Source organism: Camellia sinensis, chromosome 1 (genome assembly GCF_055761805.1).
Source record: "Camellia sinensis isolate YWXY chromosome 1, ASM5576180v1, whole genome shotgun sequence".
Taxonomy (NCBI): domain Eukaryota; kingdom Viridiplantae; phylum Streptophyta; class Magnoliopsida; order Ericales; family Theaceae; genus Camellia; species Camellia sinensis.
Window position 1 is genome coordinate 19416911 of NC_138961.1, and position 27119 is coordinate 19444029.

At 40.6% G+C, this 27119-nt stretch overlaps 1 protein-coding gene and 1 pseudogene across 1 annotated transcript; one reads left to right on the forward strand and one right to left on the reverse strand.

The window, feature by feature from the left end:
* The first annotated feature begins 1185 nt into the window (after positions 1 to 1185).
* On the forward strand, positions 1186 to 4260 carry LOC114294149 (3-oxoacyl-acyl-carrier synthase-like protein (Protein of unknown function DUF455)). The gene is made up of 4 exons (XM_028238271.2): positions 1186 to 1536; positions 1680 to 1799; positions 2653 to 2883; positions 3735 to 4260. Exons 1-4 carry the CDS (start codon positions 1354 to 1356, stop codon positions 4119 to 4121), a joined length of 921 nt encoding a protein of 306 aa, XP_028094072.2. The 5' UTR covers positions 1186 to 1353; the 3' UTR covers positions 4122 to 4260.
* A 411-nt stretch (positions 4261 to 4671) lies between these two features.
* LOC114294127 (bark storage protein A-like) lies at positions 4672 to 7633 on the reverse strand (annotated as a pseudogene).
* Positions 7634 to 27119: the final 19486 nt, after the last annotated feature.

Genomic DNA, 27119 nt, shown 5'->3' on the forward strand with positions numbered 1-27119 from the left:
CATGGGAGGGATAAAAGGTAGGCCTTCGCGTCTTGCACTTCCCTCCGGTGTTTTTCCGTCGATGGCGGACTGGGGCAAATCTTCGTTGTGCGCCATTGCTTCTAAAGAGGAGAAGCTTGATCAAGAGGTTTTGTTCTTGTCTGAATTCCCACAAACGGCGCCAATTGTACGGGAAAGAAATAAACCTTCTCGTATAATCCTGTTGATCAAGTCTGTACTCCTCCGAACGTCGTCGCTTTATTCCCCGAAAACACAAACGTGAGCTAGCCGGCGGGTGTGTGCCGAATACCTCTCTGATGCCTAAGTCAGCAAAAAGACAAATAGACAAAAGCTCTGTGTCTTCAGGAATCAAAGTTGTGTTACCTCTCCATAGGTGATGTTATGAGCTTTTATAGGTTCTGTGTGGCACAATCCGAATAGGACTCTTACTCCTCCATGTAGAGTTCTCCTAGGATTCTCACTCCTGAAAGATAATGCTTATCCTTCAACCACCCCCTCACTGTTTAAATCAAGTGAGATGGTTTTACCTCGGCAGGATGACCATACGACCGAGATAACTGTCAGATCGGCTTTTTACTTCCTCACTTCTACCTCGGCTTTGCATACCAAGACCGAGCTATCCGTAGAAGAGTTGTACCGAGCTAACCAAGAACAAAAGTCCCGAAGAAGGCCAGGTATACCTCGGTTAAACATTACGACCGGGCTAACCAATTTGGCCGTGGTGACCGAGATAACAACAAGGCCCTTTTGGACCGAGCTAATGAAAAAAGCCATTTTACTCCGCCTTTCTTACTACGGCCCAAAGCGGCCCATTACCCAATCTCGGCCCAATTTATTCATATAAATTATCCTCTCAAAATGGATTTAAAAAATAGATTTATATATCATTTTTCTTAAAATAATAGATAGATGTTGAAATAAACAAAAATAACTATATATTTTAATAAGAAAAGATATTACAATATTATATATTTATTTATAGGATTAACAAATTATTGATGAAAATTATTTAACTGTAATGTAATTAAAATCAAATTGTATTTTTTTTAAATATCAAAAGAGGTGGGTATAATTTATCATTTTTTATTAAATTTTTGTTGTTTCTCATATACTAAAAAAAATGAAAAATAATTTTTTTTATCAATAAAACCGAACTTCCATCAAAATTTTTGTTTTTTTAAATTATTTTCAAAATCAAAGAGAGGAAAGTCATTTTATTTCTCAATTTTCTTCATTCTTTTGTGCAAAAACCGAATTAGAGACTTTCCTCAAGAAAGAACAAAAAAAAAACAAAAAAAATTCTCTTCCACATGTACCAAACACAACATTAGAGAGAGAGAGGAGAGAGAAAATATGGGCGGCACGGAAGAGGCATTGGTTGCAGCGGCGCTACGAGTGCTGAACACTGCGGACCCAGTTGAGAAAGCCCGACTCGGTGACGAAGTAGCAACGAAATGGCTACAAGGTCTCATCACCCAACCCTACGACCCTTCCCTAGACGTCACTGTACCTGATCGCCCCTCCAGACTCACCAATGTAAAAGCTGTGATTTATTCATACTTCAATTCCCATTCCATGTGTTCGATAAAATGTCTCAATGAAACTCATATATGTCTGTAATACCCAGAATGAAATTTCAATACTTGTGTAAGTATATAATGTGTGTGGGTAATTTACAGGTGAAGCTGGTGCCACCCAGTCTGATGCCAAAGCTTGGGAAAGCAGGTAGCTTGCAGAGCAGACAGGCCATTGTGCATAGTCTTGTTCATACTGAAAGCTGGGCTATTGACTTGTCTTGGGTATATCCCTTTTAACTTATTTCTATCACTATCAAAATGCCCTACAAGACAATCAGATTGTGTGTCACAATGGCTATATGAAATGAAGTACTTTTTTGGAATTGATGGAATGCTATTGGACATATATTGACATGAAATGAGGCCAAGAATCCTTTGTATATTGTTTATGATAAATTCAGCTGAACATTTTTAATTTTTTAAGTATTTTTTGGAGTCCATTGCCCAAATCCAGTTTTGTCATTTAGCAGTATTTAGAGCCATGTGGTTTGTTAAGTTGAGGGTTGTTAGAGCATATCCAATGATTAATGCCAAAACGATAATGTCAAGGTCAAATTTTGACATTCTACAGTGCCAAAATGCTATTCAATGGTGCAGATGCCATTTCTTTTATTTTTCTCGCAAAATGACAAATAAAATGCTATTTGTGGATCCTATTGTGAAAGAAGTGGAAAGAAAGATCTTTGTGAAATTTTGGCAATTGCCAAACCTAGTGCCAAATTTAGCATAAGATTTGGGAATGTTATAATTTAGCGTGTGAGGAACGACACATCATTGGAGGTGGGTTTTGGAGAGATGTTGCCAAATTTTGGATTTGGCTAGTGTTTTAAAGCACACCATTGGAGATGCTCTTGTCTGTTTCTTCTGATTGCCTCACCAATGTTGTTTTGGCCATCTTTTTGTGTTTTTCTAGTACCTGTAGTTTGATATACTTACTACAGTCACTGCTACAATTGCTGCTATGCTTTGCAGATAACTACTTTGTTATACGAACACATTTAGTGTTATTCTATTTTGTCTTATATTGCTTTTTTCCCATCACAAAATTCTTATTGCTGTCTTCAATTACTTTCAGGATATAATTGCTCGTTTTGGCAAGCAAGAGGCTATGCCAACGGAATTCTTCACTGACTTTGTGAAGGTAGCTCAAGAAGAAGGTCGACACTTCAGCCTCCTTGCAGCACGACTTGAGGAGATGGGTTCCTTCTATGGAGCATTGCCTGCTCATGATGGTCTCTGGGACTCCGCCACTTCCACTTCCAAGGACTTGTTAGCACGTCTGGCAGTTGAACATTGTGTTCATGAGGTGGGCTTAAGTTTCTTTAAATTTGCTGCTGATTTGGTTTAGATAAAGAAGTGAATAGATATTATATGGATATGAGATCATTCCAGGTTACAATCAGTAGCATTTGAATGCATAGATTAAATGCAATATCAAGTGCATACTGCCTTTCACTGGTGTAGTTAAATAAAAATTTGTCAATAGAAACAATGGTTAAATTTTTGTTAAAAACAATGATGAATTGTTGAAATCTATGTTACACAGACTCTTCTATTTCCTAGATAGTACCCGTGTCCACTGGATGGGACAAGGGTAAGGGTGTGGGATATGTGTCCAACACCTGTACTTAATTTAGACAATTGAATCTTCTAATTTTTTACGACGTTTGAAGAGGAAGAAACTCACATTTGCTAATAAATAAATATTTCTAGCCTCTCATATGGATAAGAGATAGAAATTCTATATTTTTCTTAAGTCCTATTTAATTTCAAGGACATTTCTACATAATTTACAACATCTTGTCTAAGAATATGATATAAATATGCAATATATATGTGTCCATGACGAGTCTTCATAGCCATATCTAACTTTTTGAATACATATCCTAATATTCTAACTTCTAAGGTTTAAGTCTATGAAAGTGTGATGCTTGGATACACACCCACAACTGATACTCATACCCAAGTCCATTGTAACATAGGTTGAAATGACATCTTCTGAACTCCAAGGAGTCATTTTCTTCATGCTTTGGAGTTGCATGGTTTTTAAGATCAAGAAAAACAAAGACAATACTCAAAAAATGCTATGTTTGATAACCTTGAACATTTATTTTCATTTAGTATTGAATTTGATGACTTCACAGAGTATAAACACAGGCTAGAGGGCTTGACGTGCTGCCCACAACAATCTCTCGTTTCCGCAATGGAGGCGATAACCGAACAGCTGATCTACTGGAGACGGTGGTTTACCCGGAAGAGATTACCCATTGTGCTGCTGGAGTAAAATGGTTCAAGTATCTTTGCTTGAGATCTAGAGATCTAGTTTCAGGTGGTGACGCCAGATCCTCTCAAGAAGTTGGAGATAGGGAAAGTGATGCCATGATGGAAGAGAATGATGTGGTGATTCGCAAGTTTCACGCAACTGTGAGAATGTACTTCAGGGGGCCACTGAAGCCTCCCTTTAACGAGGCAGCTAGAAAAGCTGCTGGTTTTGGCCCCCAATGGTATGAGCCTCTTGCGACCAAAGAGGGCTATGTAGAATGATAAAGCAAATCGATTCTAGATACCAAGAGCTTGGATTGATGATAAAGTTCTTATGTTTTCCTGTGCTCTTAACTAGGGAAAAATTTGTCTGCATTTTGATTATTATTATTATTATTATTTAAACACTGTTAATTTTCTACATAGTTCCTTCTATCTGCATTTTTGTTGGCCTTTACTACCGAGTAGGTCGTGTCGTGGTGTGCATCTTTCCTTGGGTTTTGGCAGGGAACAGAAAGTTTTGATATGCTTGGTTCAATGTGGCACATGAATTCTCAAGATGTGAAGTTTGTGAACCCAAAATTTATAAGAATTGTCAAATGCTTTTAGGGCCTCATTCCATGTCTCACTGAATTTGAATGCTCCATTATGTTTTGTATGGATTTTGAAGGTAATTTGTTCATCATCCAATGTATTGAGTCTCACAGAGTGGTTTTCTCTCGCTATCTCATTATAAGTAGAATTATCATTCATGATTGACTAAAACATAAACATTATATAACAAGGTTCAATACAAAATTAAGAGACATTTATTTTAATTAAAGAGACATGACTATTTTAAAATCGGAAATTTAATTTCCAACATATCCCCATCTTGTAGAGAACCCATATAGATTGTGATGTTATTACATTTGAGAAGCATGTCCTGGTAGAATTTTGACAAATTGAGAGCTGCAAGAGGCCCAAATACAACAATCAAGTTCTGATCTGTTGCCCCAGCCAAGTCTGATAGTCCTCTGGCCCCGTTTGTTTCCAGAGATGGAATGGAGGGGATTGATAGTGAGGGGATTAATAGTGAGGGGATTGTTAGTGATGGTCGTTTGTTTTCAGAGATAGAATGGAGGGGATTGATAGTGAGGGGATTAATAATGAGGGGATTGTTAGTGAGGGGATTGATAGTGAGGGGATTAGTAGTGAGGGGATTGATAGTGAGGGGATTAGTAGTGAGGAATTGTTAAATTATTTTTATATAAAATAATAAAACAAATAAAAAAATATAAAAAATTAAAAATTATATTTTAAAAAAAATTTCCAATATATAAAAAATAAAAAAATTTCTAATCCCCTCACTATTTTTCTAATACCATCTCTACCTCCTCACTATGAATCCCCTCCCCAAGGGTATTAGTAATACCAAGGTATTAGTAATACCCTCCCTATTTCTCAAAACAAACAAGGTATTAGTAATACCAAGGTATTAGTTAGTCCCAAGGTATTAATAGTCCCAAGGCTATCTCTCAAAACAAACACCCCATATACTAATCCCAAGGTACTAGTAATCCTAATCCCCTTACTATAACCCAAAACAAACGGGGCCTCTGATCACAATCACAGGGAACCCATTTGACAAGCTTGTCTGTCAATCACAAATCTATGAATTAGTTTATGTTTGAGAAACTAGGTGAGAAAAGAAAAGAAATGAATATCGTTTACCAAGATGAAGCTTGTGTCTTTTTATTTTCTTTACTTTGTGTTTAAAATGGATAAAATAATTACTCAATTTTTTCACTCACAAAAGAGCGAAAACTACCCAACTTTCCCACCACATCAGAGAAACTTACCATGACTATAGCTGGGCTCTCCATATCAAGAGATGAAAAGTTTTAAAGAGGAAAGCCCTACAAGCTGCATTATCCACACAAGTGTTGGGAGTTGAGCCCTTGAGTCCAAGCACTAGTTTTGGCTTTTTTGGAAGGCACTCACTTGAGTTCAGACATTGTTCTAGTTCCATTCCCTGCAATTTCAAAGCTCACAACTTGTGAAAAGTTTAAGAAAAACAAAAACAAAGATTTACGATATGCAAATAGAAGCTCCCAAAATATAGCGATAGGGTCTGTTTGGTGCAACTTATTGTAAACTGAAGGTTGATAATCAAAAAATAAAAGCTAAGAGCGCCTGTCTCTCAACTTCTAGATAATCAACTTTTTTTCAGCTTATTCAAGTTGTTTCTGCCTAATAAGTTGTAGGTAGAAGCCGCACCAAACAACGCAATAAAGGGAAATGGACTTGGCATTGGGGCTTTCCTCTAAGTTGGAAGCAAATTTAAGCAAATTGGAGTTTATCTCAGCCCAAAGCAATGATTGAGGATTGTTTGGCTTCCCTGATTCTGAGAAGAATTGCTCTGTGCTATATCCCATGCGACCCAACTCATTATTTACTTCTCCTTCTCCTTTTGCTTCTCCTTTTGGTAGATTATAGTTTCCAAACTCCAAGTGAGCTTTATCACTAGTTCCCAGTGTTCCATTGGGTTTCTTTCCACAATCATCAAGCTTTCATTCAGTGCTTAAAACACAAAATTAAAAATAAATAAATTATACTTAAAAAAACTAGTGTAGTTTATTAAAAAAGTAAAAGAGTACCAACCAATCCCACAAGCCACAGTTAAAATATTGCTTAGGAATGGTGACATCTCCAATGGACTTGGAATTGTTGGCATTTCCAGCAATGCGAAAATGTACTACTCTTATTATCTTAAACACATCCAACATTTGCTGTGCTGCCGCTGCTGCAGCAGCATTCACCTGTTCAATCACACTCTCTCATTCATTTAAGTTGTTATATATATATGCTAGTCATGTCTAGAATGAATCTTATCTACATATTTCAATTCATAATAAAATTTTGATTTTTTTTGTTTTTTATTTTTTTGAATAGAGCATACCAATCCAATTCCCCATCTCACATAGATGACACTCTTCCCACGCACCTTTCCAACCCTGAATCTTCTACCTGCAAAACCCAACAAATTAGTTTAGCTATGAATTGTTCTAGTTGATCATGGCATGACTTTTCATGGGTTCGAACTTTAATGCTGTGTTTGGTTGGAGGATTTGGGAAGGAATTTAGAAAATGAATGGGAAAAGGTGTGCGAAACTAGGTGAAATATAGATATGTTTTATTCACATTTCACCTACCTTTTTCATTTCCCTTTCCAAATTACCCAACCAAACACAGCATAACAGATGGAAATGGTTAAAATTTCCGTTTTCAGCTTCTCTTGAGTTCACACACTCACCACTTAAAAGAAACTCACTCACTATTCCTAAGTTGTGTTTGGATAATAGATTTGGAAAAACAGAAAGGGTATCCAAATCTGTGTTAGAGTTCCACTGTGACATATGCACATGGTATTCCCGACCAATGAAGCCATACAAAAGAAGATGAATGGAGCCGACCTTGTCACCAAACCAAACAAGGTGTGCCAAGTTAGCTCCACTTATTTTATTACTAGTGCATTTACTGGTTTGGGAGTATTACATTAGCCTGCTGAGTTAGTACTCCGACTTGGCATAAAAATTACCTGGTATATGTAGGATCCAGAAATTAGTTGGGAATCAACAAATAAAAAAATAAAAAAAAAATTTGATGGGGAAGAGTGAGTGTGTACCAGAGACATCAACAGAAGGGTGAATTGGATCAGGCCTAAGGCGCTAGTTGCAAAGAAGGCATCTTCTTCAGGTTGATAGACAGCGAAGATATGGGCATTTCCTATTCACTCCCTTCATAGCTTCCATAGATTTCCACCCTTTCAATGTTGTTTTTGTGGCTAACACACAAGAAAACTGTGCGTGTCAATTTCCAACCACACTGCCAATCAAGCACTCAGCTGGAGAACACTGGCAGAATAGATTAAGCCCGAGCGACCTGTCACAAAAAGAAGAGATTCCGGTGGTGGTTCGTCCACCCGGGGACACTCCGACGATCAAGTCAGTTATCTCTCAAAGATAACAAAAGTGCTTAACTCACTATTCAGATCATAAAAAACATACCTTAGACCCATGAGGGTGCCTCTCTTTTATAGCCAACACTTACTTAATCCCAATAGAAACCTAGTTTCAATGGACTTAGGATTACTGCTAATCTTGGACTCCTAGTAGAATTGGGATAAACTCTCTAAGAGTCTTATCTTTACCTAAACTGAAGTCCTCTCTCATTCTAGGACCCTTGTCCCTCATTCGTTTATCCCGGATTTCGTTATCTTCGCAGATAACCTCAGCCTAGTTGAGATCATCTCGGCGTCATGACCAAGACACGTGACACCTCGGCTGGCACTTCGGTGCCACCTTGGCCACGTGTTGTCATTCAAAAATTATGTCCCCACAACTGCCCCCTAGGTTCTATTACCTCGACATCCTGAGGTAATGGAACCTATATCATTCGTTTCATTTAGCACATCGGCTAAGTTCGCTTTATCCTTCATTACCGAGGTCATCATTCGTCGGCTCAAATATGACCAAGACTTAGTCTGTTTTCATCGATGCCTTAGAACCAAAAAACCAAGTTTTGTTCAAGTTTCACAACTGAGATCGTCCTCCTAGCCGAGGTCCTGCTCCATTAAATTAAGAACTCCAAGAGTTTCATCACGCGTATGAGCTGTCACGCACAACAACTCAACCGTTTTTGCCATGCATCTTTCCTCTACTGAGTCGTACCTGACACGCGCTGTCAAGTCCCCTTGCGTCTGTGTGCGCTGTCTGACAAGCACGTCATCCAATGCTATTCATTGCAGTTTTGCCGCCATTTCATGGTTTTGATCAAAACCACTTCTCTCTCTCTGTCTCTTCACTTTTGTATCTTCGTTCTCGTGGAAACTCTCTCTCTCTAACTTTCTCAAATCCGCCAATGTTCCAAGCTCTTCAAGCTCTGCAATCACCACCGTTCACCTCATCCGGCGAGCTCTTGCTAATCTTTTCCGTTTGCTGCCATCATCTGACTCCGGCGTACTCAACACCGGCTTCATTTGCCTTCGGTGAGTCACTGTTTCTCTCTGATTTAACTTCTTGTTTCAGTTTCTTATTTCTCTTCAATGAACTCCACTGCTCATGTATTTGTATCTTGAGTTCTACCATGTATTGAACATGTTTGTTCTATGATTCTATTTGTGCCCAATCCATTCTTGACTATACACACACTGCTCACAAATTTATTGATTTTCTGCCACTGTTCTTGGCCTTACACATCTGCACAAACTTTGCCACTGTGCTTTTGGTGGTTGATCACGATTCCTGATTTTGAATCACTGTTCTTGTTTTGTGTTTTCTCCAGATTCTTGCCTTTAATCTTCGTTTCCATAGATCTAGGTTTGGGATTTGTTTGTAGAACCCACGATTTTTAGGAAAACTGAAACATACTCCCCGTAGATCTTTACAAACTCTTGCCCCAGCATACCTCTAGGTTTTAGCCGAGGTCATCCAAACCTTCACAGAACACTTCTTCTTGAAATCATACACCCTCCCCTTAAGCTGACATCATGGGTATGTGGAGGTACATGGTAGACACCCCAACTAAGTTAGAGTACTTTAGGTAGGAGTTTGACATCCCGGCCGACGTTCACTTGAGGTTGGCCGGGGAGGACGACTCCATCATGCCTGATGGAAACCTCATGCCTTTCCCTGTCATTGCCTTTACAGAATGTGGACTTAGGTTTCCACCAGACATCCTTTTCCAAGAAGTCCTCCATTATTACAAATTGAACCCAATGCAGCTTGCCATTAACTCTTACCGAGTTATCAATGGTATAATTTCCTTAGCCAAAAAAGAAAAAGCCAGGATTACCCTTGCCGACATCCAGTATTGCTACACCATGTGTGGCCTTAAGTTAGAAAAAAGGCTACATTTACTATCTTAAACCGAGGTCCACAGAATATAAGCTTGTTGCCGATCTCCCAAACTCCAACAAGGGAGCCGGGGACAATTACTTCATTGTCTCGGGCAATTGGGAGTTCGCTCTAGATGAAGACCTTCACCTCTACCCTCTTAGCCGAACAGTATTCGTAGAGGGTAATGGTAAGAACCAAGTGTTACACAGACTTATTTTTCAAGTCGTTTAAAACTTTATTCTTTCTGTATGTTCTAACGTCTGTGTTCTTTCGTGCAGCTTTTCCACAGCCACCAAAGGACTTCCGTAAGTCCTTATTTCCCAGCAAGGATCTTAAGAAGTTGTTGGATCTGCCAATTCATAGGCAGAGAGCTCCTCTACTAATCAACTTCATCCTGACTTACAAGTCGGTACTTCCTGACGTCCCAAAGAAGCAAAAAAGCAAGTCTCGTCCTTCCGCCACAACTCCACCAACAACTTCATCCTCTCAGCCAGATCAGGGGTCAACCTCAGATCCAGCAGAACAGCCATCTACCTCGGCTCCACAGCTGATCCTACCATCCCAACGCCGATGCCAATGCTGACGCCGAATCGCAACTATCGCCGAGATGGGTCGCAAGAAAGCAGTTGTAGACGATCTTCTGGCCGACATCCCTGACACAGTCAACGCTCAACCCTCTCCTTCGCAATCTCAGCAGAAGCCAAAGCCCAAAAGACTAAAGAAGGCACAACCTAAGCCAACGGTGACTCAGATTGACACTGAGGACACCTTGTCAATTTTGAAATTGGCTGAGAGTGAAAAGACCCCTTCTGCCTTCGAGAAGAGGCCTGCCGAGGCCGAGCCATCCCAATCAACTCGGTCGAAGAGGCCGAGGTTCGAGTCGGCCACAACCTCGGGGTCCATGAAATCAGATGCCTCCTGGGCCCCTCCCATTACCATAGAGGACAAGCCGGTCAGAGTTGGTGATAGCGCGACTGATCTTGAGGTTGGCATTGCCCTTTCTACGGCTTTGCTTCTACTGAACGATCTCAATCGCAACGCCGAGATGAGTAAATATGAAAATTTCACTCTAATGTTGCAGCATTCCGTACAAGTAAGCCCCTAACACTTGGAATTTTACTTTCTTTATTTTCTCATACTTAGAAAATTTCACTAACTTGTTTTTTCCATTTATGCTAGGCGATTCAGCATGGCCACTCCCTTGCGATGCAGGCCTTTGCCATCAACAATGAGTTGGTAAATAAAACCAAGGAGGTTGCAAGCTTGCAGAAGGCCCTTAACAAGGCTGAGGGCAAGATGAAGACTTTAACAAACCAGGCCGAGGAAGCCATAAAAGCAAAAGATGAGGCCGAGAAAAAAACAGATGCTGCAGAAGCCATTAAGAAGGTCCTTGAGGTCGAAAATAATGAGGCCGAAGCTAAGATGGTTGAGGCCCAAAAAGAGCTTCAAGACGCCCTAGCCACAAAAGAGGACGAGATCAAGGCCGCCGATGAAAAAGCGTACGCCGAGGGGGCGGCCGACGTTAGGGAGGACTACAGAAAACAAGTGAAGCAGGCATGCAACAAGTGTTTCACCCTTGGTTGGATGGCTGCTTTTAAAAAGTTGGACATCCCCGAGGACTCTCTCCTAAAAAATGCCGGCGACCTTCCCCTGCCATTCCCCCCTACTCCAAGCCAATCCGACGACGATTCTGAATCCGAGGAGGAAGCTTTGGTCAAGAAGAAGAAGGAAGCTGCTGGGGCCAAGTCCCCTACTCTGAATGAGCAAGTCGTGGACTTGTCTCAGGATGAGGACGGTGAGGTCTCTAAAGATGCCTCATCTTAGAAGCCAAACTCCGAGGTGCCAATCGCCGAGAAGAGCCTTGATCAAACTCTTTAGGAGATTGATGCTGAGCTCGCGGCTGAGAAGGCCGCTGAGAAGTCTTCCCAACTATCTTCTGGGGGTGAGACACAACCCGCCGCCGATGTTGAGTAGTTTATTTTGATGTTTCCTTATTTATTTCTCGTACCTTGTACTCTGTTTATGTAAGCTTTTAGCTGGCCGATGTGCCTTCTTTTGAATGTAAATACAACTTCCTCTCTTTTGAATGCTTGTATGTTTTCCTTCTTTAATGCCTCTATACTTAGAATAATTTGGATGTCTTCAACATACACCTTAACTGTGCAATCTTCTTGGGGTGATATACCCCGGTTATACAAACAACGTTTTTATCTCGGCAAGTACGTAAGTACTTCTTTCATTACAACCTTGGCTTAACTTGTAAATTTTTCTAAAAAAATTTCAACAAGTGTTTAAACCAATCTTCCTTTAACACAACCTTGGTTTAACTTCAACTTGTAAATTTAAAATTTCAACAAGTGTTAAACATGACCTCAGTTTAACTTCAACTTGTAAATTTAAAATTTCAACAAGTGTTAAACATGACCTCGGTTTAACTTCAACTTGCAAACTTAAATTTCAACAAGCATTAAACATTACCTCAGTTTAACTTCAACTTGTAAATTTAAAATTTCAACAAGTGTTAAACATGACCTCGGTTTAACTTTAACTTGTAAACTTAAATTTCAACAAGCGTTAAACATCACCTCAGTTTAACTTCAACTTGTAAATTTAATATTTTAACAAATGTTAAACATGACCTTGGTTTAACTTCAACTTGTAAACTTAAATTTCAACAAACGTTAAACATTACCTCAGTTTAACTTCAACTTGTAGGTTTAAATTTCAACAAGTGTTAAACTAATCTTAGCCTGTAAATTCCAGCTCCTAAGCATCATTCTCCAGCCCTCTACCTTTAATGTGAACTTAAGTTGTACTTGGGTTCTCATTAAGCATGTGGCTTTTGAACTTGTTGCCGAGGTCAAATTTAAACAAAGACTGGCCGAGGTTTCCAACCTTGGTCTCTTTGTTAATCTGATTGGCATGTACTGAGTTCAAGTCTGTGTTTGACTCTGCCGAAATGGCAAATCCATGTTAGTCCAACTTAGTTTAACTTTATTATATGCAAGTAGGAACTCTGCCCTATAATAAGTCTAAGTTATTCGTCATGTTTCGATCGGAAACATCGTCAAGTTACTGAGCAGTCATACTCCACAAGTGTAAAAAATCAAGCTAAAACTTTATTATTACTTCGGCTAATAACAAAGAACAAGAAAATCTAATGATAGAAAAACTTCAGATTGCAAGTATTTCAGGGTCTTGGCAACTTTTTGCCTTCACTATCTTCAAGCCGATATGCCCCGTTGCCCAATACCGAGATAATTTTATAGGGTCCCTTTCAATTTGGGCCAAGTTTGCCCTCCCTGGGATCCTTCTTATTCCCGATAACTTTTCTTAAGATGAGGTCCCCAACTTGGAACTCTCTTAGGTTGACTTTCTTATTGTAAGCCCTAGCAAGTTGCTGCTGGTATGCCCCCAGCTGAATTGCTGCATTCTCTCTTCTTTCTTCCAGCAGATCCAGATCTCGGGCCAAGAATGCTTCATTGGTCCCATTCTCTACTCCCTGGGTTCTGATCCCTGGAATGCCGACCTCCAGTGGAATGATTGCTTCTGTGCCATAAGCCATGGCAAATGGTGACTCCCTAGTTGATCTTCTCGGCGTAGTCCGATATGCCTAGAGTACATTGGGCAACTCTTCCACCCACTTTCCCTTTGCTACTTCCAGCCTCTTCTTGATCATATCTAATATAACCTTATTGGAGGCTTCTGCTTGACTATTACTCTGGGGAAAGCTTGGGGTAGAGTAATAGTTCTTGACTTTGTACTTTGCACAAAAACTCTTGATTAGCTTACTGTCAAACTGTGTACCATTGTCAGCTATTATTGCTCTTGGAATCCCAAACCTGGTGATGGTGTTCTTCCAGATGAAGTTCTTCACATCAACGTCCTGAATCTTTGCAAGGGGTTCAGCTTCTACCCACTTGGTGAAGTAATCTGTTGCTACCAGCAAGTACTTCCTTGTCCAGTTGCTTGGGGCAATTGCCCAACAAGATCCATGCCCCATTAGGCAAATGGCCAAGGGCTGGACACCGGGTTCAAGTCTGCTGCTAGTTGATGTATCAAAGGTGCAAACCTTTAGCACTTCTCACACTTCTTGACATAGGCTTCAACGTCTTTCTGTATGTAGGGCCACCAATACTCCTGAGTAATGGCTCTATGAGCAAGTGACTTGCCCCAAACGTGACTTTCACATACTCCTTCATGTATTTCATACAAAAAGTCTTTGACTTGTGAAGGATGTACGGATATACACATCTCAAAAGGGGTCCAGTAAAAGATCTTCTGTAAAGATGTCCTTCTGCTGTCAGAATGAATCTTGCCGACTTCAGTCTAGTCTTGTGTGTTTCTTTATGGTCGTCTGGAAGCTTTCCATCTTTAAGGAATGCTATTATTACATCCATCCAACTTGGTCCCATCTCCACACACATTGTTTCACGCTATGTGTTCAGTGGTTCTATGCTTGGACCTGATAGGTAGTTAACCATTATCGTTCTTGCCTCTCCAGGCTGCATTGCACTAGCCAGGTTGGCCAGAGCATCAACACGGCTGTTGTCATCTCGGCTAACCTGCTGTAGTCAGCAGTTCTGAAATAGGGCTACCAGTCTACCCACCTCCTTTACATAGGCCGACATTCTTTCATCTCGGGCTTCATATTCGCCTGTTGCCTGGTTAACGATAAGCTGGGAATCACAGAAGACAATTACCTCTTCAGCTTCTATTGCTACTGCTAGGTTTAATCCTGCGATCAGTGCTTCATACTCTGCTTCATTGTTTGAGGCCTTGAACCCCAAATGAATGGATTATTCCAGTATCTGCCCATCTGGGGATACTAGCACTACTCCTGTCCCCACTCCCTGTCGGTTCGAGCTCCCATCAATAAACAGTCGAAAGGAGTCACCGATGTAAATGCTGCAGGGTCTGAGTTTCTCATTCTTCCTCTGCTCTGCTATCCCCAGTTGGGTTTCTCCTTGTTTACCTGGGCGTCATACACCTCGGCTCAACGGAGCCCGATGTATTACGACGTCTGGTGTGAACTCGGCCACGAAGTCGGCCAAAACTTGGCATTTGATTGATGTTTTGGGTCTGAATTCTAGGTCATATTGGCCAAGGCCACTGCCCATCTGGCTATTCTACCTGTCAGGTCTCCCTGTTGCAGTAGGGACTTCAAAGGATGTTCAGTTAATACCACAATTTTGTGGGCTTGAAAGTAATGATTCAGTTTTTTGGAAGCCATTACTAAAGCCAGTGTTAACTTCTCTAAGGGTAGATATATGGTCTCTGTATCTGCAAGGGTTTTACTTACATAGTAAACAACCCTTTGTTCTCCCTTTTCCTCTCGGATCACCACTGCACTTACTGCATGCTCTGAAACTGCCAAGTATAAGAACAACTCCTCTCCAGGTACTGGATTTGAGAAAACTGGAGCCGTGGTTAGATACTTCTTTAAGTCGGCCAAGGCGACTTTGCATTCTTCAGTCCATAAGAAATCTGTGGCTTTCTTCACTAATCTGAAGAAAGATTTACACTTGTCAGACCTTCTGCTTATGAACCTATTTAGGGCTGCAGCCCTTCCAGTGAACATCTGCACTTGTTTTGCTGATGTTGGGCTCTTCAATTCTAAGATGGCCTTGATCTGATCCGGGCTGGCCTCAATGTCCCTTTTGGTAACTAAATACCCCAAGAACTTACTGGACCCAACTCCAAATGCACACTTCGATGCATTGAGTCAGAGCCGATATGTTCTAAGGATGTTGAAAACTGCCTTCAAGTCTTCCAGATGATCCTCAGGTTCCTTGGTCTTCACAACCATGTCATCTATATATACCTCTACTGTTCTTCCAATTAGATGTCTGAACATCTTGGTCACCAACCTCTGGTAAGTTGCTCCTACATTTTTCAACCCAAAGGGCATCACTCTGTAACAGTATAGCCCTTTTGGGGTGATGAATGCAGTTTTCTCTTCATCTGGGGGGTACATGGCTATCTAATGATACCCCCTGTAAGCATTTAGGAAGCTCATCCTTCCATGCCCTGAAGTGGCATCCACCAATTGGTCAATCTTGGGTAATGGGAAGCTGTCTTTGGGACAAGCTTTGTTTAGGCTGGTGAAGTCCACACAGACCCTCCACTTTCCACTCTTTTTCCTCATAACCACCGTGTTTGATAGCCATGTTGGGTAGTTTACCTCTCATATGGCTCTGGCCTCCAGAAGCTTGCCCACTTCTTCTTCTACTGCCTCAACATGCTCCAACGTCGGCCTCCTTGCTCGTTGGACTACAGGTTTGGCTGACCTGTCCACATTCAGTCTGTGGCAAGTGACCTCGGGGTCGATGCCAGGCATCTCGTAAGGCATCCAGGCAAACACTTTGATGTTTGCTCTCAGGAACGCCTCTAGCTTTTTCTCATCTTCCTCGACCAAGCCCGAGCCAAGAAGGAAGAAGCGTTCTTCATCTCCTTGCTGGACAAGAACTTTCTTCAGGGCTTCCTCACTCTTCTCGGCTGGCTCTTTGCCGACGTCTTCCAAGACTTCCATGTCTTCTTCCTTAATTTCTGCTGTTTTTACTTCTCGTATCTTGCAGGTAGATTTCATTGCTGCCATGGAGCAATTTTTTGCCTGCACCTGATCTCCTTTGACCTCCTCTATTCCATGCTCCGTTGGGAACCATAACAGCTGGTGTAAGGTTAAGGGAACAGTCCCTATTGCATGCAGCCACGGCCTTCCCAGAATAGTATTGGAAGGGAAGGGGGTGTCGACTATGGTGAACTCTGTTTTCACCTTCTTGGTGCCAGCCTACATCTCTAAGCTTGCCGCCCCTAAAGGCCATGTCGGCATTCCATTGAACCCAACCATTGGGCCTTTGGACTGTTCTAGATCGTCTTGATGAAGGCTAAACTCCTTGTAACACCTGACATACATGATGTCACAAGAGCTGCCTTGGTCAATTAAGATGCGCTTTACTTGGCACTTCCCAACCTGGAGGGATACTACCAAGGCATCGTTGTGTGGATGTTGTACCATCTCCAGGTCGTCTTCAGTAAAGGACACCACTGGCCCTTGGCGCTCGTTTACCCTAGGTCTTTTCTGCCGGACCTGGTACACATGCTGCAAGTGTTTTACCTTATGGGTTTCCCCCTTATCTCATTTTCATTTACCTTCGAGTGAATCACATTGATCACTCGAGGTCCGTCTACCTACGGTTGTGGTGCTGGTGGGGGTGGTGCTATTGGTGCTTAGGGCAGTCTTGCCTGTTTTTCCCCTGTCCTGGCCTCGTCTACTAGGTCCTTCAAATGACCTTGTCTTACCAGGTCTTCCAGATATGCCTTCAAGGCTCTTCACCCCTGATTTAGATGTCCAACCTCATTGTGGTAAGCACAGTGCTTGCTAAGGCTTCTTCCCATAAATTCACTTGGAACCCTTGCTGGTGCTCTGTAATATGGCTGATTTCGGATCTTCTCCAAGACTTTATGAACTAGGATTCAGAATACGGTTGTGACTGCCTGTACAGCTCTCAACCCTGTCTCTTGTTTGTTAGATCCATTGTTACCTCGGCCTCGCTTCGGCAAGCCGTTCTCTTTCTCTGGTTTTGTCGCCTTTGTCCCGGCGTGTCTTCCTCGGCTCTGGCATATTTCTCAATTCTGGCCATGAGTTCCTCCATGCTTTTTGGCAGTGTTTTTGCCAATGAATTTCGAAGTGGACAATCATCTTTCAGGCCGTTCTTGAAAGATACGACCACCACCTCTTAGTTGCACTCGGGTATTCGGTTAAACACCTCATAATACCTTTTGGCGTATGCCCCAAATCTTTCATCCCCACTGATTCTCAAAGCCATCAGGGAGTCCACCCTTAATGGCTGTAGTTTGTTGATCACAAACTTGGCCACCAACATCTCGGCCAGGCCTTCCTAGGTTTTCACATTTTCTTTCAGTAACTTGTGAAACCAGTCTAATGCAATTTCCTCAAAGGAAGAGGGGAACACCTTATAGAGTAATCGCTCGTTCCCGGTGTATAATGCCATCGAGTTTAGGTACAGGCCGACGTGAAAGTTTGGGTTCGAATTTTCGTCGTATATCTAGAACCTTGGCATACTGAACCTTTTCGGGGCCTCAAATTTGTCCAACTCTACCGAGAACGTTCTCGACTTAACCGGGGAGGTTACTCGGCATTTTGTTGCTTCCTCTGGAGGTAATCCCTTAGATCCTCCTTGGTCTGTCCTGGAGCTCGGCTATCCCCGGATTTCAGCATTTTCGACGCGCTGCTTTCGATGTCATTATGAGTCCTCTTGGACCTCTCTCCGTTTGTTGCGTCGAAACAGAGTTCCTTCCCTTGAACATTCTGATGTTCTTTGGGGTTAGTTTCTTTGGTACGATGCGTCCTCTGTGAATTTCCCTTCATTGACTCTCCTCGTCCGACCTCCCTTGAAGGCCGATGAAGGTGTTCCTTGGTCCTGGTGTGCTGGGGGGCTATATGGACTGCTTTCTGCCATCCCTTCTGGGCATTGTTCTTGGCCGCTGGAATCGGCGTGTCTTGCAGTGGGAATGGTGGCTACATGACGTTGTCTTGCTAATCTTGGACTCCTAGTAGTATTGGGATAAACTCTCTAAGAGTCTTATCTTTACCCAAATTGAAGTCTTCTCTCATTCTAGAACTCTTGTCCCTCATCCGCTTATCCTGGATTCCGGTATCTTCACAGATAACCTTAGCCTAACCGAGATCATCTCGGCGTCATGAACAAGACACGTGGCACCTCGGCTAGCACTTCGGTGCCACCTTATCCACGTGTTGTCATTCAAAAATTATGTCCCCACAAAAACAATACTAGTGAGGATAACACCAGAACTAATACTGCCAAATATGGTGCTACTTGTTTTGCAGCAACCATGGTTGGTTTGTTTGTTGAGAGCTCAAGCAAAATGCTTTCTTTATATACACAGACCTAGATATGTCCCTTTCCTATTCACTTCCTTTATTGCTTCCCCAGATTCCCACCTTCTCAATGTAGTTGTTGACACAAAAAACAGTACTAACGGGGTGAGCAGAATTTAGTACTACCAAACACGGTCTTACCTTTTTTTGCAGTAGCCATGGTTTTGTTGTGTCGAGATCTCAACTCAACCAAAATGCTCATCTTTATGGGGGCAGCTTGTCTCCAGTTGACAGTGCTGTTGGGCCAGTGGGATCCAGCATGATTCTTGTTGCGATAATTTGAACCGTTCAATGTGTAGAGCTGGTCTAGTACTTTGTCCTTGTAAAAAATCATTTTGATTGGATATCAATAACTATTTGAACGGATCAAATTTCTGTCAACGGCAAATATAATTTTTAAAATAAATTGTTGAAAAAAATCTTATCCGATCAACTATCTATTGATATCCGATCAATGTGATTTTTTACAAGAATAAAGTACTCAATGGGTTCAATATATTAACGGTTTGGATCATTGAAATGGGATCCCTGGTAAGCCCCCACGGGTCTAACAGCACGCTCTAATTTGATCACGGATTAGAGAGAAGGTTAGCCTTATTTTTATTTACAACAAATTTTATGTATATATAACTAAGGATGGATCTAGGATTCGAACTTTAGAAAGAAAATATACATATAATTTTTCATTTTTTAAATTATTTTATTAATTATTAGTATAATGCATAATTTTTACAATTTTTGGAGTGCGAAGATCCAACTTGCATGTCATGTCAATTTGATACTTATAATTTTTGACGTCATATCAATTTAGGTCAATTGATAATATCTATTAAAATGTTAAACATAAATTACAGATTGAAACAAAAGGATATATTAAAAAGTGAACGAAACATTTCATATTAGAGATCTAACTATTCTACCCTTTGATTTCAATCAAATTTCGAATGAATTATAGCACTGACTAGCATGGATGGCATTATTTGGATAGCATTATTAAGAGAAATTCTACTTACACTACAATTTTATCTCTTTACACATATTTCCTCATTACACCTTTAAGAAAGAGTGCTGCTATTAGCACCTGTCAAAATTCTTTGGACCCCTAATTTTATAATTTTTTTTATTACAATTATATCCTAAAGTAAAATTACATTAAAAGACATTATTAAATAGAACACCCACCTATCAATAAGAACTAATACTCTATAATATTGGACACCCACCCCCATCTCCACCTCCAACTCCAACTATACGTATTCCATGTTTGTAAACCCTAAACCTATTACTTTTCATAACCAACCAACACAAACCCTAAATCTATTATTTTTCACAATCATCTTAAATACTAAATGTGTCATCTTCATCACCATCATCAATGCTATTGAACTTGAAAGTTTTGCTTCAAGTATAACGTATACTTCATCACTTACTTCACTGTGTAGAGCAATGGAGGACGAGACAACAATTCTAGTGAGACCGGCGTTCCATTGGTAAGTTTATCTGTCTTGTATTAACATTCTCGGTTGTTTTCGGTCGTTCTTGTTTTGTTCGAGCTGTTCGGTATTGGTTTGCTGATTGTTAGGATTATGTTCGGTAATACAGTACTGAACATAATCCTTTCGTTCAATACATACGTTCTGAACATTAATGCAGATAGTCAGTACTGTTAAACCGAATATCATCTTTATTTTCGGCACTGTTGAACTGAACAAAACCATTAGCTTCGGGACTGTTGAAATGAACATCATTTTTTCAATTTTGAAATTACATTCACACATGTTTTCAGGGTGATGCTTTGACTAGAGGCAGTAAGGTAGATTCAGAACTTGTAATGGATTATAATAATGAATTTGTTACTCATGAGGTGAGTCTTTGATTGTTTTACAAATAATGTACCTTTTTTATGTGCAATAATTGGTTAGTTTAATTTATTTATTTCAAATATTCAAGAGTCGAGATGAGTTAATTCGATGGGCACGTCAAGTTAGAAAAAGAAATGGATTCGTTATTGTCGTGTAGAAATCAGATAGGGGTGGTATTTGAGGTAGGAAGCCAAGACTTAGCTTAGCTTGTGAGAGGAGTGGATCTTATACGGACACTCGAAAAAATAGTAGGCCTAAGACAAAAAAGGCAAAACTGACTGGTACAAAAAAATGTGAATATCTTTTTTTAATGAAGGGCAAAAAATTAGCCACAAATGATGACTAGATCTTGATAATTATTTGTGGTGTGCATAATCATCCCGCTGCAGAATATCTTGAGGGTCATTCTTATGCTGGAAGGTTGTCACATGAGGAAACCTCTTTGTTGGTAGACATGTCAAAGAGTATGGTACGACCGAATGAGATATTGGTTACATTGAAACAACGTGATGATGTAAATGCTTCCACAATGAAGACAATTTATAATGCACGTCATAGGTCTAAAGTTGCTGAGAAAGCTGGGAGATCTCAAATACAACAACTATTAGGTCAGTTAGCGATGAACAAGTACATTGAGTGGCATAGGAGCTGTGCAGATACTGAGACAGTGATTGATTTGTTCTTTGCACATCCTACTAGTTTGAATTTGTTACGTGCATTTCCAAAAGTATTGTTGATGGATTGTACTTATAAGACCAATTGATATCAGTTGCTCCTTCTGAAGATTGTAGGTGTGACATCGACAGACATGACCTTTTCAGTTGCATTTGCATACCTCCAGTATGAGAAGGAGGATAAATATACATGGGCACTTGGTATTTTGCGTAGTGTCATGGATAATAATAATTTTCCTTCTGTTATTGTCACAGATAGAGAATTGGCCCTTATGAATGCCATATGTACGGTGTTTCCTGCAACTACAAATTTGTTTTGTAGATGGCATATTGGAAAAAATGTGCTTGCTAATTACAAAAGGATGTTTGAGACAAAGGATAAGTGGGAAATGTTTATAATGAGTTGGAATATGTTGGTTATGTCATCGTCTGAAGAAGTATACATGCAACGACTGTCTTTGTTATATAGTGAGTTCAGTACTTATCAAGATGCACTTCATTATATTACCTTATCTTGGTTGGATACATACAAGTCAAAATTTGTGGCTGCTTGGACTGACACATTTATGCACTTTGGAAATTCTACAACAAATAGGTAAATATGAACATTTAAATTTATTAGTTGTTTGGTTTCTTATAACATTATTTTTATGACAGTTTATTTTCATATATAGGGTTGAGAGTTCACATACAAAACTTAAAAGATATCTTGGATCAAGTCAAAGAAATTTTGAGTCGAATTGGACAAGGATACACAATTTACTTGAGTTGCAACATAGCGAAATAAAATCATCATTTGAAAAAAGCAAGATAGTTGTGCAACATGATTTCAAACATGCGCAGTTTAAGGAGTTTCGTGGTAATGTCTCAATTACTGCATTAGAGATCATATTGGCAGAGTCTAAACGAGCATCTTTTGTTGGTATTCATATTACTGCATGTGGATGTGTTGTTTGACGTACTCATGGTTTGCCATGTGCACATGAGATAGCAAATTACATGAGGGAAAATCGGCCAATGCCCATCACTTCGGTTTATTCATATTGGACTAAGCTTGATATGTTGAGTACCCCACCCAGTGTAAGCGAAGAGTGGAATTGTACACCTGAGTTAGAATTGTTTGCCAAACGATTCAAGGAGGTGGATTTAGATGTGAAGAGGTTTTTGTTACAAAAAATTAAGGGAGTTAGCCAAACCTGATTGTACATTTTTTATTGAGCCGGAAGTGAAGTCTAATCCACGGGGTCGCCCAAAATTGAAGATTGAGACCTCTCGTTGTGAGCCATCTGTGTTTGAAATAGTTGCTTCAGCACAAGATAGTTATTCACCCGGAGTCATTGCCAAGGCGAGTGTAACAACAAAAAGGTGAAAACAAAGAAGAAAGAAAAGGTACAGGGTTTACTAGTGAGGTATGTAATTGTGTCATGTTACCTACTTTATTGTCTAACATTCGCATTGGCCTGTGATAGGTTCCCCGGCTTTGATAATTGAATCTGTAATGACCCCGACCTCTGATTAATGCTAATTCATGATTAATTATGCTTAATAGTAATTTAGGAAGGATTTGGGATTTATTTGCATGTGTATTGCATTATTTATGTGTTTCTATCTGTTTGTGATAAAATGATCTGTTCATGTCTTTGACTATAAATTGCGAATTGAAAGCCTTATCGGCGTCCGAATCAGAAATCGACTTGATTTATGTGCTAGTTAGAATTTATAGAATTGTATGGTAGGTTTAATTAAAATTCAGTTCGGAGCGATTAAATTAGATTAAATAATGCTTGATGAAACATAGATTTAGTGAATGCTCGTAATTACATTTTTTGCCCCTTAGTGGGCCACTTTGTCCGATCTTGATTAGGAGCTCTTCATAACATTTCCACAGCCATTTTGTGACCAAGAAACGTAGGAGAGTAAGAGAAGTGAAAACTTAGCTTCAACAAGAGTTTTGGCTTAGAGACTTAAGGAATTGGTAGAAGATTTGCAAAATTGAGCTTCCTCACCTATAATTCAAGACTTAAGGTAGGAGACCCATCCTCTCACTTATGTATTTGAGTTGTTCTAGCATGGTCCATGGTGATATTAGTGATAGAAGTCTAGTTGTGGCTTAAAATGTTGAATTTAGAGCTAAATCATGCATGCATGTGCATATCTTGGAGTTTAAAGTTGTTTTCATGGAAATTCTTGCATGCATGTCTACATTTTGGTTGAAGTCCTTGATTTCATCTTGTTTTTGAAAGAATTGGCTCTTAGGAGCATGAATTGGAAGCCTTGAGGTTGATTAGATTCATGCATGTTACATATCCATCATGTTCTTGAAGTTTATTTGAAAATTGTGTTTAATTGAACTATCTTTGGGCTTTGATTTCTCAAATTGATCTTTGAAACATGTCATATTATGAGTTTACAAGTGTTTTCCAGAAAATTAGCCCAAAAGGATTGAATTTGATGCGTTGTAGTTGAGTTTTGAGCTTGAGGTTTGAATCTAAAAATTCCAGATTTTGGACTCACGCTCGAGCGGGGAACTCCACGCTCGAGCGTACATACTGGGTTCATGAAGTACGCTCGAGCGGGTAAAATGATGCTCGAGCAGGAATTTCATGTATCCAGTACTTTGCCTGTGTTTACAGTCCGCTCGAGTGGGGTAATGCACGCTCGAACGAGGACTTGTGTCTCACGCTCGAGCGGGTATCAAGCGCCCATCGAGCGTGAATTTCATGCATCCAGCACTTTTACTGTAGCTTAAAGTCCGCTCGAGCGGAGTAATCCACGCTCGAGCGGATTCCTTTTGTCTGTATTTCCGCTCGAGCGTAGAAGGACACGATCGAGCGGGACCCCTATTTCAGCCAAATTTTGAAAAGTGTTTTAAAGCGCATCTTTGCATCCTCATTCCATCCTAGGCATTCCTAGGCCATGTTTTAGACTCTGTAATGATGATATGAGATTAGAAACACACTAAGAGCCAACGAAATAAGTTTTGTACTATTAGAATGTGGGTTTTAAGTGCATCTGTTATGTGTCGTGTAGGTCATGTGCCACGCCCTGTCTGATCAATCTGCTCTGTCTGTCTGTCTCCAAGCTCACTGTGAGTAATAACTCTGTAAAGTTATGTTCAACTTAAGTATTTTCTGACTGGTATTGTATGGTCTATTTTTCTGAAATGCTATCTTAAGAATTATGAATGAATGTCCTATTTTCTGAAAAGTAATTGTGGTACCCTTAGTTCACGTGGCCCTTGCCCGGGGGTAACAATACTGCGGCCAATCTGCACGTGGCCCTCGCCCGGGGATAACAATACCGCGGTCAATCTGCACGTGGCCCTTGCTTGGGGGTAACAATACCATGGTTACTTGCGCGCAAGTTATGGACCTCTGTGGTCGTTGGTACCAACTATGTATATGGGTCTCTGGACCAATCTGTTCTGATAGCTAATGGGTGTACCACGTATGATCTTATGCAAAATCTGAATATGCAAATGTATATGAATCTGTTTCTATTTTGAAGTCTAACTGATTTAAATGCTGGATTCTAACTTGTGCTGGACGTCATTCATATAACCCCTTCACTATGTTATTATTCACTGGGCTTTCGCTCACAGTTTATATTATATATGTAGGTGAGCCGGCATGTGACCAGGGCCAGAGTTGACGGCCCTTTGTACCGTTTTTGTCAGCCAACCGCTGTGCCTCCCGAGGAGGTTCCGATCGAGTCTAACGCCAAGGCTGTTTTTTTATTTCATGCTAGTCTTTGTGTAAGCACTGTACAGTTAGATCTTGGGAAGTTCACTTCTGTAAATATTTTATAAATACTGTGTATCTGGACTGGCATGTTTATATATATATTTATAAGTTTTAAAATGTTCTATCCCATGTACGTTATCACAACTTATTGGACCTTGTCTATTTTGTATTATTGCTTCCGCAACCCCTTAATATTTGTTAATCTGTTCAGAGGCCATTGGTAATCCACAGATTACTGGCCGGTTATGGTGCTAAACCCATAGGGACAGGTTTGGGTCGTGACAGAGTGGCATCAGAGCACGTGTTCTACCGCACACACAAGTCCGTATGAGCTTAGGATGTCCTAGTAAGAGTTAGGGGCATTCCATCTGCATGTGTGGGTGTGTGGTAATTCAACTGAATATGAAAACTGAATGTACATTTGAATCAAATAACTTGAAGGAAACAAATAAGATTATGCCTGTGTTTATTATCATTTGATGTTTGTATAGTAAGATGGACAATGCGAGGGGAAGTGGTGAAAGTGAATCTTCGGAGGCCCGCATGGGCCGAATGGAACAGATGTTGGCAGCGTTGACTGAAGCCTGGACACAACAACAGAGACAACAACCTTTGCCCCCTCTGCCTCCACCGGCATAAGCCGAGGTAGATAATGTTGACATCATCAATCTGACACAGAAATTTATGAAAATGAAACCACCAACGTTCTATAGTGGAATTGACCCTTTGAAAGCAGAGACATGGCTACTTGAAATGGAAAAGTTATATGAAGTGTTCCTTTGTACCGAAACTTAGAAAGTCCTCCTAGCCACCTACACTCTGAAAGATGAAGCCCGCAGGTGGTGGTTATTGATCCGAAATGGCAATGGGAATATGACATGGGCACAGTTTAATGCTATCTTCTACGACAAGTACTTTCTCCAATGTTTCAGGGATCGAAAAGTGTCGGAATTCCAAGAACTTAAACAGGGAAGAATGGTTGTAGCAGAATATGAAGCCAAATTCACTAAGTTGGCACGTTTTGCTCCACATATGGTGGATACTGATTACAAGAAAGCACAGAAGTTTGAGGGAGGGCTGGACCTAGAAATATTTGACCGAGTGGGTGTCCTAAAGTTACTTACTTATGTGGAGGTACTTGACAGGGCATTGATGGCAGAAGCCACAATAGTAGTTAAGAAACAAACTACAACACCAACAACAGAATGGAGAGGAAAGAGGACTGGACCTAGTTTCAAGAAAGGCCGGTCGTTTTTGAAAAGGCAATATACAGGATCCTCCGGCAGCTCTAGCCAAAGTAGTGGATCTACTTCAAACTGTCCCGACTGCGGAAAGAAACATAGGGGCACCTGTTTTCGAGCATCAAGTGCATGTTTTCGCTGTGGCAAGACTGGCTACATGGTGAGGGATTGTCCGATGAGATCCAATGACGTTAACCGTCTTATGACAAGTTCCACCTAGTCTGTTTCTGCAGCAAGACCAAATGCAAGGACCGATGTTAGAGGGAATGCAAATAATGAAACATTGAGGCAAGAAAGAGTGTTCGCTCTAGTGCCTGGTGACGTACCCAACACCTATACTATGGTGTCAGGTACACTTTCTGTATGTTCTCAAAATGCATGTGTACTGATAGATTCTGGTTCTGCACATTCCTTTGTATCGCATGCTTTCTCTCGAAAATTGACTAGACCACTAGAACAACTGACATATGTGTTATCTGTATCCACACCGTCTGGGGATTCTATGATGTGTACTCATGTTTATCCAGCATGTGATATTATGATTGGTGATATGGCGTTATATGTGGATTTATTACTCTTGGATATTAGTCATTTTGATTGTATTTTGGGGATGGACTAGTTGACTGAATACTGTGCTACCATTGACTGTGCAAATAAAACTGTTGTGTTTAGACCACCGGGTATGCCTGAATTTACTTTTATTGGGAATGGGGTAGTTCCTGCCCCGTATTTGATTTCGGCTATGAAAGCTGTAAAACTCCTTAGGAAGGGATGTAGGGGTTACCTGTGTTGTATATTGACTGCACCATCTAACGGTACTACTGTAGAAACAATCCCTGTTGTTTGTGAGTTTCCGATGTGTTTCCCACTGACTTGCCTGGGGACTTAGTTGATAGGGAGATTGAATTCAGTGTTGAAGTGCTTCCGGGGACACAACCTATTTCCAAGACTCCCTATA

Coding starts and splice junctions, on each gene's coding strand:
- LOC114294149 (XM_028238271.2), top strand. CDS start 1,354: ATGGGCGGCACGGAAGAGGCATTGGTTGCAGCGGCGCTACGAGTGCTG. Junction 1,800..2,652: donor GGGCTATTGACTTGTCTTGG/GTATATCCCTTT, acceptor AATTACTTTCAG/GATATAATTGCTCGTTTTGG. Junction 2,884..3,734: donor TTGAACATTGTGTTCATGAG/GTGGGCTTAAGT, acceptor GTATAAACACAG/GCTAGAGGGCTTGACGTGCT.